At 54.7% G+C, this 12938-nt stretch overlaps 1 protein-coding gene across 1 annotated transcript; it reads right to left on the bottom strand.

Moving 5' to 3' along the window:
• Positions 1 to 388: 388 nt before the first annotated feature.
• On the bottom strand, positions 389 to 8664 carry Dolpp1 (dolichyldiphosphatase 1). The gene is made up of 8 exons (XM_059259985.1): positions 8479 to 8664; positions 5171 to 5271; positions 4886 to 4970; positions 4693 to 4792; positions 4441 to 4539; positions 3861 to 3989; positions 3415 to 3504; positions 389 to 1743 (listed from the first exon to the last, which is right to left on the bottom strand). Exons 1-8 carry the CDS (start codon positions 8552 to 8554, stop codon positions 1707 to 1709), a joined length of 717 nt encoding a protein of 238 aa, XP_059115968.1. The 5' UTR covers positions 8555 to 8664; the 3' UTR covers positions 389 to 1706.
• Between the last annotated feature and the right edge of the window lie 4274 nt (positions 8665 to 12938).

The raw sequence follows: 12938 nt of genomic DNA, 5'->3' as shown, positions 1-12938 counted from the left end.
GGCCAGCCTGTGCTCACTCAGTCCTGCAAGGCCTCTGGCCTCCAGCTTGGCGGACAGGCATCTCTGCCAAGGCAGAGCGCACAAGTGAGTGGATCATGGAACCCCTGTGAAGGGCAGAGACTCCCCAGTCCTCAGGACTTCTGTGGAGGAAAAGCTGGCCAGGGCTAGCCTCTACCAGGCAGGGAGGGCGTCTGACAGGAGCGGAGACACGAGTGGCAGACCCCAGAGGCTGGCAAGCTCCCGTGGCAGATGTTGAGGCCACTCAAACCCTCACTTTGGGGGTTCTCGGGGACTAAGTCCCCTGGAAATGCTGTGGCTTCAGAGGGCCACCTGTGTCCCAGCTGTCACAGCCTCCTCTCCTGAGCTCAGTTAATGTGTACTCAGCCTCCAGAGTTTCAGATTTTATTTTAAAACAATAGTAAACAATTTTATTTTCTTAAACCACCTCACACTTGGCTTGTCTCAAGCAAAAAGTCAAAAATAAAAATCCTAGGGGAAGGGGAGGGAATGTGACTGACTACCTCCCTGGAAACCAGCCCTGGCCCTGGCCTCTCGAGGGGCTTGGACACGGCCTTTAACAAACACGAAAGGAAAGCACCAAAAACTTGTGCTTCAGCAGCAGGTTAGGACCTCCACGGAGAAAGGGGGAGGGAGGGTTCGAACACAGTCCCCAGGGGCTGCTGCAGTTCCGGAAGCATCTCCACAACTCTGGCGGCCGACGCGGAGAGAGGCCCTAAGAGGGACTCCTTGCAGCTGGGCAGGTGGGGGTCAGAGAGCCCACACCCAGGCAGCCTCCAGGGCAGGCCAGGAAGGACAGGGACAGATCCAGAGCACACAGGACAGCTGATGGGGGAGGGAGTCAGCACTGCCACACTGCCAGAATCCTAGCTCCTGGTTCCTCTGTTTGTTCAAGTGGGGATGAAGACAGACAGACTGCTACTGGATGGCCAGACAAAAGGAGCTGTAAACGCTCGGGTGTGCTCACCCCTATGTGCAGGCTCTTTTGTCAGGAAGGGATAGAGGACCAGAGAAAGCCCTTGTGATGTTGGGTGGGTCTAGGGAAGAACGCAATGACAGCAGCCGACAGACGGACAGGTGCTCGCCCTGGGCCCTGCCCCCAGGCAAGGAAACACTGACAAGGTTCTGGAGTGGGGGCAGAGAGGGCAGGGGAGGCCTCACTCATGGGCCCCAGGCCCCAGGCTCCACTCAGGTCCAACAGGAGGCAGGCCACCCCAGCTCAGGGCACAGGGCCTGGGAGCTGACCGGGGCCCCTTTGTACACAGGGCAGCCACCATGGAGCAGCCTCTTCAGCCTGAACTCCACAGTCCCCAAAAATAAATAGTGTACACTCCACCACCTGGAGTTCCTGGTCTCAAGACCAGAGGACCAAGCCCCCGTGCTCTACCCAACCTAGGGCCCATCCCAAGAGCACTTTCCACCCAGTCAGGAGCTGGCAGCAGCAGAGCCAGGGTCTCTGGCCATGTGACCCACAGACAGCAGGCCCTCCCAGGGTCCTCGCTGAGGGCCTGACTCAGCCCTTTGGTCCACCATGTCCATTAAAATTAAAATAAGAAAAAAAAAAAGGCTCCACTTGGTGACTTGGGTCTGTCGAGGTCTCTGCTTCACCCCTCCGTCCATCATCTTGTCCATCCTGCGAGGTATGGCGCAGGCCAGATTCGGGGGCTTGACCCAGCCACGCCCACCAGTCACTGCAGCTTGGTCCCCAGCTTGCGTTGTCTGTTCCTGCAAAATGGGGATGATTTCTATGTGGGGGTGCCTGGTGTTGAGTGGCCAGCCCTACAGCTATCCTCTCTACCTGCTCAGTCTCAACGAGACAGGCAGATGCCCAACCACAGCCACCCTGACCAGGGCCAGGCCAATCAGAGCTCCTGCCATGGACTGGAACCTGAGGAGGGCCAGCATTAGGCTGGGCTGTATCATGATGACCCAGGTTTGGAGCTTAGGAAGTGAGCAGGGGATAGCAAGATGGGGCTGGGACAAGACAAGAAGGTCAGTGGTACTTGTCTGGGCCTGACTAATTGTGGGGAGTTCCGCTGCTACCGCCAAAGCAGCTACAGAAAGGTGGAGTGCTCTTCTTGGAGGAGGATGCAAGCAGAGGAAGGCACACTGAAGGGGGCTGCCTGGGATGGGAGCACCTACTTGGAGGGGCACAGGAGGAATCACTGCTGTTCTCTAGAGGGGCTAGCTGAGGCTCAGAAGCAACAGTGCTGTGTAAGGCACCTGTAGAACTAGAAAGCTAACCGTGGCCCACAGGGTCCTGGTGTGATGGCCTCAGCCCTCCAGCTCGCAACCCAGGCTCTTACACCCCAATCTGTCTGTCTTGAGAGCTTCATGCACGCTGTTCCTCTTCTCAGACGCCTCTCGGTAAGCCCCGCTGTGAAAGGCCTGCTCATTTGTGTCACTCAGGACTGGCCTGCTCTACTCTGGGAGCCTGTCACTCACTCCCTGAGCCTCTTGAGCTGCGCTCTTTAGTGTGGATCACATGGGCTGGCCCTGCTGTCCTCACGGACCCCTGCTGCTTTGAGCACCAGGAGGGTGAGAGCATGGCTGTCTCACTGTGCTCAGCCCCTGCACACAGCCTGACGTGGAGCAGGTGCCAGGGAGAGTTAGGGAATGAAGGCAGGTGGCAGCTGGCTGAGCAGGGCCAAGCAGGGCTGGCTACTCTGGGAGCCAGGTGGAGAGCTGAGCCCAAGGCATCTGGGGCCTTTCTGTCACTAATGGGATTGCCCTGCCCTAACCCTCAAATCCCCTTTCCTCATGGATCCGAGGCTTTGCCTTTAAGCTCATTAGGATAATGTGGACCTTGATGTCCTAACACATCTCCTGCTGGACACCCACCCTGCTCCGCGCTGCTCAATGGCCTGTTACCCCTCCTGGAAAATCTTCCAGGCATCCTCTGGAGCCTGACCTGCCTCAGCTCCCCTCAGAGCTTAGGGAGAGGCTGGCCTTCCCCCACCCCGGAAGAACTCCACCCCAGATCGAGGGAGAGCTGAGTAGAAGAGCATGAGCCAGGAGACGACAGAGTCCAGCTTTGCCCTAACTTGCACTTGGCTTCAAGATGGCCCCCAGCTCAGTGTGCCTCAGCTTACCCAGCTAACAGAAAGCTACACAGTTCTGAGGATGGCCACACTCATATGCCCTGAAAACTCCAAGGCCCAGCTCTGTATCTGTGCTGTAGAGGGTAAAGGTATACACCGGGCCAGCAATTTACCACCGGCTCCCTCACCCCCGGACACACAGAGCTCAGGCAGGTGACTTCCTTCTCTCTAAGCTCACTTTTCCCATCTGAAAAACTGGAGCATAGAATTCAATGTCAGAAATGGAAGCAAGTATCTAGCTTTTGAGGAGCCTTCCAAATGGGGGGCAGTGTTGACTACTGTCCCCTGAACTCACCTGGCTTCTGCCCTGGTTACTGTGTACTCAAACCAGAGCACATTGGGAATGAGGCTCGTGTCCCGGATGAGGAAAAACTCGGAGATGGGCCTGGAGAGACAGATACCCAAAAGCCAGGGCCATGGTGAGGGCATGAGTCTACCACCAAGTCAGGTGTCCCAACAGTTCCTGGGGCCCCTCCAGCCTCCTCCACTGCTCCCCGAGACTCTGGCTGCCTTCTAAGTCTCCTCTAAGTGCTGAAGCAAGGACAAAGGATGGCACTCTGGCTGCTGAGCCTGAGATACCCATAAGCCCCTGGGGAAGGTGGTAGCCAGGAGAGTGGGCACTACAGCCTCATGCCACCAGAGGCCCAGACACTGGGCCACCCAGGACACTAGGCTCTCCAAAGACGGTCATACCCGTAGGGGGCTGGGACACAGTGCTGGGAAGGGATGGGGATTGGTTACCAGGCTGCTATCCTGGGGAACAGTGGGGTGAGAACTTCCTGGGTGAAGATGAACCAAGCGATGGCCATGAGGCTTCCAGCAATACCCCCATAGAGTACCTGACTCCAGGTGTGGTACAGCAGGTAGACCCTACGACAAGGTCAGAAGGGAGATTCATGAGAGACAACCAGAGACAGGCTTGTACAATACCCCATGCCCCAGGGCCAGTTCCTCAGGACCCTGTGTGTGCAGATGTGAGGACACTTCCAGAGGCAGTAGGGATGCTGGAGCAGCCCATCTCCAGACTTGCCTCCTCCCTGGCCAGCTCTTACACTGGAGCACACCCCCCCCATCCCCACCCGGCCAGGAAGCTGGGGACAAATGGCTAATACAAGAAGCTGCTGTTACAATTGTGGCTTAGCCTGTTATGTTAGCAAGAGCAGCTAGAGCCCGTCTGTTCAAATTAGAGACCACGTTCCTGTCACAGTCCTACCATCCAGTCTCTGGGCCCAGGGTCCACAGGGACTGTTCAAAAGACACCAAGATCCTAGCGGGACCCCAGATGGGCAGGCTGCAGGGTGGGGCTCCTCCTCCCCCATACCTGCTATAGGAGACGAGAAAGGCTGCGGTGAGGAGCCCTAGGGTGAGCACATGCCTCCACAGCAAGTCCAAGAACCTGGCGTTATTTGTTTGATGCATTCTGGAAAAAGAGGTGCATCACACAGTCTCAACCCACAGCCTGAATAAGGGCCTCCCAATAGCCCTTGGTCCCACCCAAAATCCTAGTGCAGCAGGTCCCAGCAGAGCATAGCTACCACGGGTGGGGGGAGGGGGGAGGGTTGCAGAAGCTCACCTTAAATACAGGAAAAGGAAGGAATAGACGGAGAAGAACCACATAAACTGGGAATGGCTGGAGGGCATCCCGTACTTAGTGCCCACTGCCGTGTGTGGGCCTGGGGGAGGAAAAAAGAACGGCATCATGGGAGGACATGGGCTTCCTCATAATGTCCAACATGAAGCCCTGGGTCCTTAAGTCCCAGCCCTACCTCCACAGGGCCGAGGCTCCTGGATGACGTGTTTGATCAGCCAGTTGACACCTTCATTCAGTGCCAGGCCCCCGAGGAATGAAATCTGCTGGGAAAGATGGGCACTCAGTTGGGCCTCTGCATACCTGCTGGCCGTTACCCAGTCCCCATGACTGTGGCCTCTGAATGGACAGCCTAAACCAATCAGTGAACAACCTAGGCCCAGCCAGGAGACCCTACAGGCTTTGCAGGGTAAGGCGCTGTAGACCGAAAGAGGGTTCTGGGCAACGTGGGACCAGAACTCACCGTGTGTAGCTCCCGCTTGAATATGATGAGGGTCACAAAACCAACAATAACAAAAATAGGGCTGAGGCTCAGGTAGGCAAGGAGGTGGCCAGAGAGATCACCTGTAGGGGCAGGATGAGACAAGGGCATGGGCATCAGAAGTGGGGTCTGAAAGTCAACAGGGCCTAAACAAAACAGGAGGTCCAGAGCCACAGCCATGGACACCCAGTTGACGTACCAACTCCCCCACAGCTGTAAGGGTGCACTACCAACCACAAAAGCCCACACACCATGAGTTTTGAGAAGGTGCCTCTTTGTCCCCATTTTACAGAAGGAACTAAGTCTCAGCATGGTTATGTACTTGCTTAAGTAGCATAACCAGAGAGAGGTGGGGCCCAGATGAACCCCAGTCTCTGGCCTGGTCTAGATACTGTAGCCATTGCTCTGAGAGAGGAGAAGTCTGAATCCCAAGGTGCCGCATAGCTCTGGGCTGCCCGTGGGGTGGGGCCTCTGGAGAAGTCTGTGCTCTTCCAGACACCAGATACAGAGCCACACCAACGTGGCGACCCACAACAGTTAGCAGTTTCTCAAAACTTCTCCACAGGCAAGGCACTGGCTTTTCCCCTTCCACCAAAGCCTGCATGGAGGCAGTGAGGACCACTGGCCTCTCTGAGACACAGAAGCTGGAGTTTAGAGTCATGTTGTTCCCTTGCTCACAGGCAGGGCTCCAAAGGCCACTCACCACAGAGACAAGGTGGTGACTAAGAAGCTACTCTGGGGTCAGAAGCCACCATTCACTTCCTGTAGCAGCTCAAGCTGCTACAGGAACTCAGGTAAGGACTTTACCTCCCTAGACCTCCACACTCTCTCCTCTAGGGTGGGGGTAGTAGTATCTTTCCACAGCTGTGAGAAACGATGTAAGATGCCCAGCATGGTCTCTGGCACACAGGACATTCCCACAGTGGTGCTCCCAGAGGCTGAGGGAACCCAGTATGGGAAACAGCCCACACCAGCAGCCTGGCCTTACACAAGCAGGCAGGTGCCCGCAGAGGGCAGATCCCAGGCCTAAGAGATAGGTGCACATACACCTTATCTGATCCTCCCAGGAACAACTGACGGAGTTGCCCAGTAACCAGGTTCAGATGCTGATGTTGCCACAGTCCCACTAAGGAACACTGAGTGAGTGAGTGAGTGAGTGAGTGAGTGAGTGAGTGAGTGCCCTTTTCTGAGCCCATATCTGCCCAGCCCCGAAGTTCTGACTCTCTCAACTCCACTGATAACTGCTCACTAGGAGGACAGGGCATGGCTAGGGCCCCTGAACCTTTGGCCAATTCCTCAGGTTGTCTTAGAGCAAGCAAGCCCCTCAGGCTTTCCTGTACATATTGCTAGGGACTCTGGCCTCAACTCTCTGCTCCACACCCCCCATCCTTGGGAAGTGTTTCCTTAGGCCCTGCCTACCAGGCTCCGTGTAGTCCTGGCCCACTTCCCTCCCACCCACTGCTCCAGTTGCAGGGAGGCTCTCCAGCTCCCTGAACACACTGTGCTGTCCTACTTCTGGACCCGTGCACACGTGGCTTCCCCCACCTGGGGTACTGCCTAGGTGAACTCCACAAACAGAAGCCAAGACCCAGCACCCTACAAATCCCACGGATGAGACCATCACAAAACTCTCAGCCTGACTGATGGAGACCTGTGACTGGGCCGTGGTTCAGGGTAGCTGTGGGATGGGCGCCTCTCTTTGTCCCTCTTATACTTCAGGTCCCCTGAGGGCAGTGACATAGTCTCTGCGCCCCACTGTCCTCCGAGTGGAGTAACGTATGACACTCCACAGGGACCGGACACCATGTCAGACAGACAAAAGGAGCATGTTCAGTATACTGAGGGATATGCAGTGCAGGGGTTCCAGGAGGGTATCCAGGGGACTGGACTTCACCAGATGCCCCCAGGCTCAACCGGGTCCCACGTCACACACAGCCTGTACGTGTCATGGTGTTCTTTCTCGGCGGCAGGTGTCTTCTCACCTGTGAGGTCATGAACCCTCCAAGAGGCTACTCTGAAGCCAGGGAGGGAAAGTCAGGAAGGTGTGGAGGCCTCAGTCAAGCCTCTCTCCCCTTCTCCAGGCCCGGTTTCCCTCCTCCGGAGCGGAGACTTTCCACAGAGCAAGAGTGCAGACACTTCACCATTCCAAACCCAGAGGCGGCTCAAGGCCTAGCCCTTGGGAGATGCTAAGGGGTTGCAGAATGAATGAACGAGTGGATGGATGCATGGTGAACAGGCACTTGGACAGGGCCCAAGGCTGGGGAGGATTGCCACACCTTAAGTCTAACCCACAACACCCAGAGGCCAAGTTCTCCCTGCCCGTGGCCCTGTGCTCTCAGCAGAACCAAGCTCTCCCTTCCTGGACAGCCAGAGGTCAGCAAGGAGCCCCCAGCTGCTCAGCAACAAACATCCATCCAGGGAGGGTGCTAACAAGCTGGGGATGGAAACTTCAGGTATTTACTGGGTGTTCACTGTGGGCTAGGCCCTGTGCCCAGCACCTCTCAGGCCTGTGCCCATTTGATTCACACGCCACTGCAGAAAGGAGACACTGTACTTAGAGCCCCTTAGGAAGATGGAGTAACTGGAATGGTGGTGCCTCCCCTGAAGCCCGGAAACGTCTCACCCCAAGGCCTAGGCTCCGCACCACTCTACGGAGCCGGAACTTCAGAACCGTGGCTAATGGACCTTCCCACCAGAGAGGCGGGCACTCCCAGAGGCGTGTCGGATGGAAGCTCTTACAAGTCAAGCCCCCGGGGGCTGTGTGCCCCCTTGGCGACTAGCCTCTGCCCTGCTGCTCAGGGCGTGGCGCCGCAAATCCTCCCAAACCTGGCCTAGACTTGCACACTCCCTGCAACAGAGAGCTCTCTCCAGCAGCCAGCCCTCCGCATAGTGAAGCAAACTGGCACTCCCTGCACGCCCGAGCAGGAGTGTGGCCTCTCTGGCTCAGGGGAGGGCGGGGCACCAGGGACAAGGTCCAGGACCAGATCTTTGCCCGCCCCACCCAGACCTCTGGCCCAGGACAGCCCCACCAGCACCCCGGGACCCCGGAGAGCGACTTGGCCGCGCAGCCGCAGAGTGCACCAGCCAGCGGCTCACAATTTCGCCCAGCTCATCGCCGCCTCACTGCGCCTGCGCGGCGCGCGCGCCGGCCGAGCCCCTCCATGGCTCGCTGTTTGACAGTTCCCACCGCGGTCCTTCGGCGCCCCCACGCCGGCCCACGCGGCCCCGAGCGCCCGGGGCTGAGGCGCCGGCTCCGGGAGAACGTCCTCGAGACCGGGGCCGCCTCTTACCTGCAGGGTATTCGACGTGGGTGAGGGTCACCGGCCGCCATGAAGCGGGGAGCGAGCACTGTCCGTCCGCTGCCATCTTACCCGGAGACCGGGCTTCGCCGAGCGACCAATGGGGAGCAAGGGGGGCGGTGGTCCTGACCTATCACGCCGGGGAGGCGCCGCGCACCCAATCCGAGGCCGATCGCAGGTAGTGGCGCAGCCATTCAGTGTGCAGGCCGTGAGGCTGGGCCTCGCGGCGAATCAGAGAGCGGGGACCCTCGCAGCCATGCCAGTGTCCAATCCCGGGTGAGCGCAGGTAGTTGTCTAGCCAATCAGGAGAACGGGGGGTTCCATCGCAGGACAGAGTGCAGAACAGCCAATCAAAAGGTAAGCCTGGCTCGGAGTGTGGACAGGGCGAGCCAATCAGGCGCTATCTCGGGGGGCGTGTTGTACTTTGGTGGGAGCTTTGGTTCGGCTGGCACCTGCTCCCAGAGCAAAGGCTTCCCGCAACCCTGAGCACGATGGAAAGGGAGCCTCAGCACCACCGGGTCTGAATCGACCCACTTTGAAAACAAACATTAGTGCGTCATTATGAACCCCAGGCTTATCTTAGCATCATTTTCCCTCACCCTTTCAGGTTCTGGCTTCCTGTCCATAAACGTAAATTGAGGCCAAAGACCTAGAGGGATTTTTTTCTGTCTTTTACTGACATACAGGAAGCACATTTCTGCAAAGGAGCCTTTTTGTTAAAAGATTATGGGTCCTAACTCCTGAGCACATACGAGGCATCTTAGCCGGAATGCTACTGGTTCCATCAATTACGCTAGGAAGTGAGGCCACTTGGGAACATTTTCAGTAAGTCCAGATGTTCCATCTTCCCTTCTCTGTTTTCCTCAAACATTCTTGAAACAGCCACACCTCCCACTCACAGTCTAGGCCAGGAATTCTGCCTCCAAGCCTTTACCTGTGTAGTTCCTCTGCTTGGAATGGGCACACATTCTGGCCCCATTTCCTGGCCCAGGCTGGCTTGTCAGTTCATACAGGCTCCCAAGGTTAAGAGAAGGGCCTCCACAGAAGCAGGAGGATCTCTGTGAGTTCAAGGTCACTCTGGGATGCCTCAAAAACAAAACAAAATAAACAAAAACCCCAGGGGGCCTCCCGTGCTCCCTGACAGTTGCACCCCCTTTGCCTGCCTCATCTCTGGCTACATTACACTGTAATTATTTCCTTGTCCGTCTCTGCCAGTAAGCAATCGTTCTCTGACCTCACTGACCACCTCTCTGACCTCACTGACCACCGCAGTATGCACAATAAAAATGCAGGTTCCTGGGTCTGTCTGGGGCCTGGGTCAACCCAGTAGGTCGGGATTGGAGCCTTGGCCTCCATATTCTATGTTCTTGGGTTTCTGATGCAGGTGGTTGTAACTCCACCTGAGAAAAAAAATAGGCAACTTACATCCCAAACCTGGACCAACCCAGACCTATCATGTACTTGATAAATGACATAGCACAGGTACCTGATAGGTGACCTAGAATAAATACTCGATAAATAACATGGTCCTTGAGGCGGAATGAGGTCAAGTGGCTTAGTTTGGCAGCCTACAGAAGCCAGGACTGAGTTTAGTCTCACTAGGCTGAGGACTTGCTGGTGACTCAGAATCCAGCTGTGGATCAGGAAGACCACTGCCCCCAGCTGTGTTCAGCTTCCCTTCCATCTCCCCAGCCCAGCCTGAACTTGTCTGGGTCAGCCAGCCTCACTCCTTTGTCACCTGCCTTCAGCTCCCACAGGCAATGCCATTATTAGCCTCTCAGAGAAAGAGGTGTGAAGACTGGCCAAGAGCTTCCTAGAATAGTTGTCTGAGACAGGGCAGCCATGGGAGCTCAGGCTGCCTAGACTCTCCTCAACAGGCCCACAGAGGCAAAGTCCCTGACACACAGGGAGAGCGTTCCTGAGGAAGTGACAAGATGAGGAACTAGAGAAGTGTGGGAGTCATGGGGTGAGTTTCTGGCAGAGGAAAGAGCATCACTGTTTTGTGGTCCAGCCTGGCTGTGTAAAGGAACCCCAGGATTCTGGGGGAGGTGAGCTGGGCCACTGAGGCTATGAGGGCATGGCTGGTGCTGAGGAAAGGGAAAGCTCTGGATGATAAGTAAGTTGGTTTTCTTTTTTCTTTTTTAAAGGCAGGGTCTAACTATGTAATCTTGGCTGGCCTGGAACTCATTATGTAGATGATATGCAGGCTGATCTGGAACTCAGAGAGAGATCTGCCTGCCTCTGCCTCCCAAGTGTTGAGACTAAAGGTGTGTGCCACTACACCCAGTTTACTTTTGCTACTTTTAAAAAAGATTTATTTATATATTATGTATACAGTATCCTGTCTGCGTGCATGCATGATGGAAGAGGGCACTAGATCTCATTACCGATGGTGTGAGCCACCATGTGAGTGCTGGGACTGAACTCAGGACCTCTGGAAGAACAGCCAGTACTCTTAACCTCTGAGCCATCTCTCCAACCCCCACTTTTGCTATTTTTTAACTAAATAAAATATTTAATTGGGTGGCATGTCTTAAAATTATAGCACCTGAGAGGCAGAGGCAGGAGGATGGAATTCCAGCCCATGCTGCATAGTAAGTTCCAAGCAAACTTGATCTACATAATGAGACTTTGTCTCAAAAAAAGAAAAGATGAGCCAGATGGAGCATGCCTATGACCCCAGCCCCTGGGAGGAGGCAGGAGGATCAGGAGTTCAAGGTCATCCACAGGCTACATAGTGAGGTCTTAGCTAGCCTGGGATACATGAGAATCTGCCTCAAAAATATAAAGAAAAAAATAACTAAACTAAAAAACAAATTGTGCGTGAGTGTGACTTTTATGCTAGTCCTAGTAATGTACACTTACGATCCCTTCACTCGGAAAGCTAAGTCAGGAGGATTCAGAGTTCAAAATCATCCATATATGTGCTCATATGTGACATTCTAAGAAACCAGAAACCAGATGGATATGTGTCAATGTGTTTCAGAAGCTAAACATTCTTGTGTAAGAATCCCCTAGAGAGCTGGGCAGTGGTGGTGTACACCTTTAATCCCAGCACTCTGTAAGCAAAGGCAAGTGGATCTCTGGGATCTCTGTGAGTTCAAGGCCAGCCTGGTCTACAAAGCAAGTTCCAAGACAGCCAAGGCTACGAGAGAAACCATGTCTTGGGAAAAAAATAAAAAAGAATCCTCCAGTTAAGGATGACCTGTGCAGTCACCCTAGGTGGCAACTGATGCTCTACATCAGACATATTTGGGTTTGCACCTGCTGTAAGCAGGACCCCGCAGTGCACATTCGGCTTCTCCCACTGGGCACTGACTGTGGAGTTGTTCATGCTGTGGCCTACAGCTGACCTTGCTGTGTGCTAGCTCATGGTATAAACTACCAGTTTACTTCCCATTCGACTCTTGCAGGACATTTGGGACCAGGGCAGCCATCTCAAGTATAGGCTGAGCTGAAGTTCCCATATGGGTCCACAGAGGCAAAGCAAACCCATGGGTACATCTTTGGTGTGCTTGAGTGTGTTGCTGATAGAAGTGTGCCCAGGAGACACTGCAGGGTCCCCTGACATGGCAGAGGTGACAAGGTCAGACCAGCTGTGTAGATGAGGGGCTCTGCCTCTAACTCCTCCGTCTAAGAGGAGAGTTAGACCAATGGCATATGAAATCCTTCTGATCATCCCATAAGATGTTCCTCCTTAGTCCCTTGTGCCGGTCACAGCAGCCCTAAGAGACAGCACTTGTTTTGTTCATTCTTATTTTGTATGTATGGTGTTTTGTCTGTCTGTATGTGTGTGTACTGTGTGCATGCAATGCCTGTGGAGGCCAGAAGGGGGCGTCAAATTTACCCTGAACTGTAGTTACAGATCCTTGTGAGTGGCCATGTGGATACTGGGAATCAAACCCAGGTTCTCTGGAAAAGCAGCCAGTGCTCTTAACCACTGAACTATCTCTCCAGCTGTTTCTGTTTGTTCACCGGGTCTTATGTAGCCCAGGCTGGTCTTTAACTCACTATATAGCCAAGGGTGGCTGTGAAGTATTGAGTCTCCTCCACAGTGCTGGGATTACAGGCATACTACACCATGCTTGGTTTACAAGGCAGATCTTCATGTGTCCGGTTTATGAATGAAAGCAAAAAGGTTCAGTGCATTCAGCTATTTGCCACAGACACCTAGCAACTATGTAGCAGTATACAAAATCAGAAACGTTCAATTTTACCAATAAAGACTCGGGAGCCAGATGCTGGGGTGAAAACCTGGTAGCTCAGAGAGGCAGAGAAAGCATCCAGCTGACCTTCCTCTTCCACCGACATTCCAGAAAGAGGGCCTTTCTCCTAAGCCATCTCAAACAAAATTCCTCAAACTGAATGTCCCTCCCTTCTTCTTCTTCTTGTGCTCCCTTACTCTCTCTTTTTCCTGTCAGCTGATTGCTTGCTCCGCCTCTTGACCTAGG

Source organism: Peromyscus eremicus, chromosome 4 (genome assembly GCF_949786415.1).
Source record: "Peromyscus eremicus chromosome 4, PerEre_H2_v1, whole genome shotgun sequence".
Classification (NCBI taxonomy): Eukaryota; Metazoa; Chordata; class Mammalia; order Rodentia; family Cricetidae; genus Peromyscus; species Peromyscus eremicus.
Note: the sequence above shows the minus strand (reverse complement) of the source record. Positions and strands in the feature narration are given on the sequence as shown.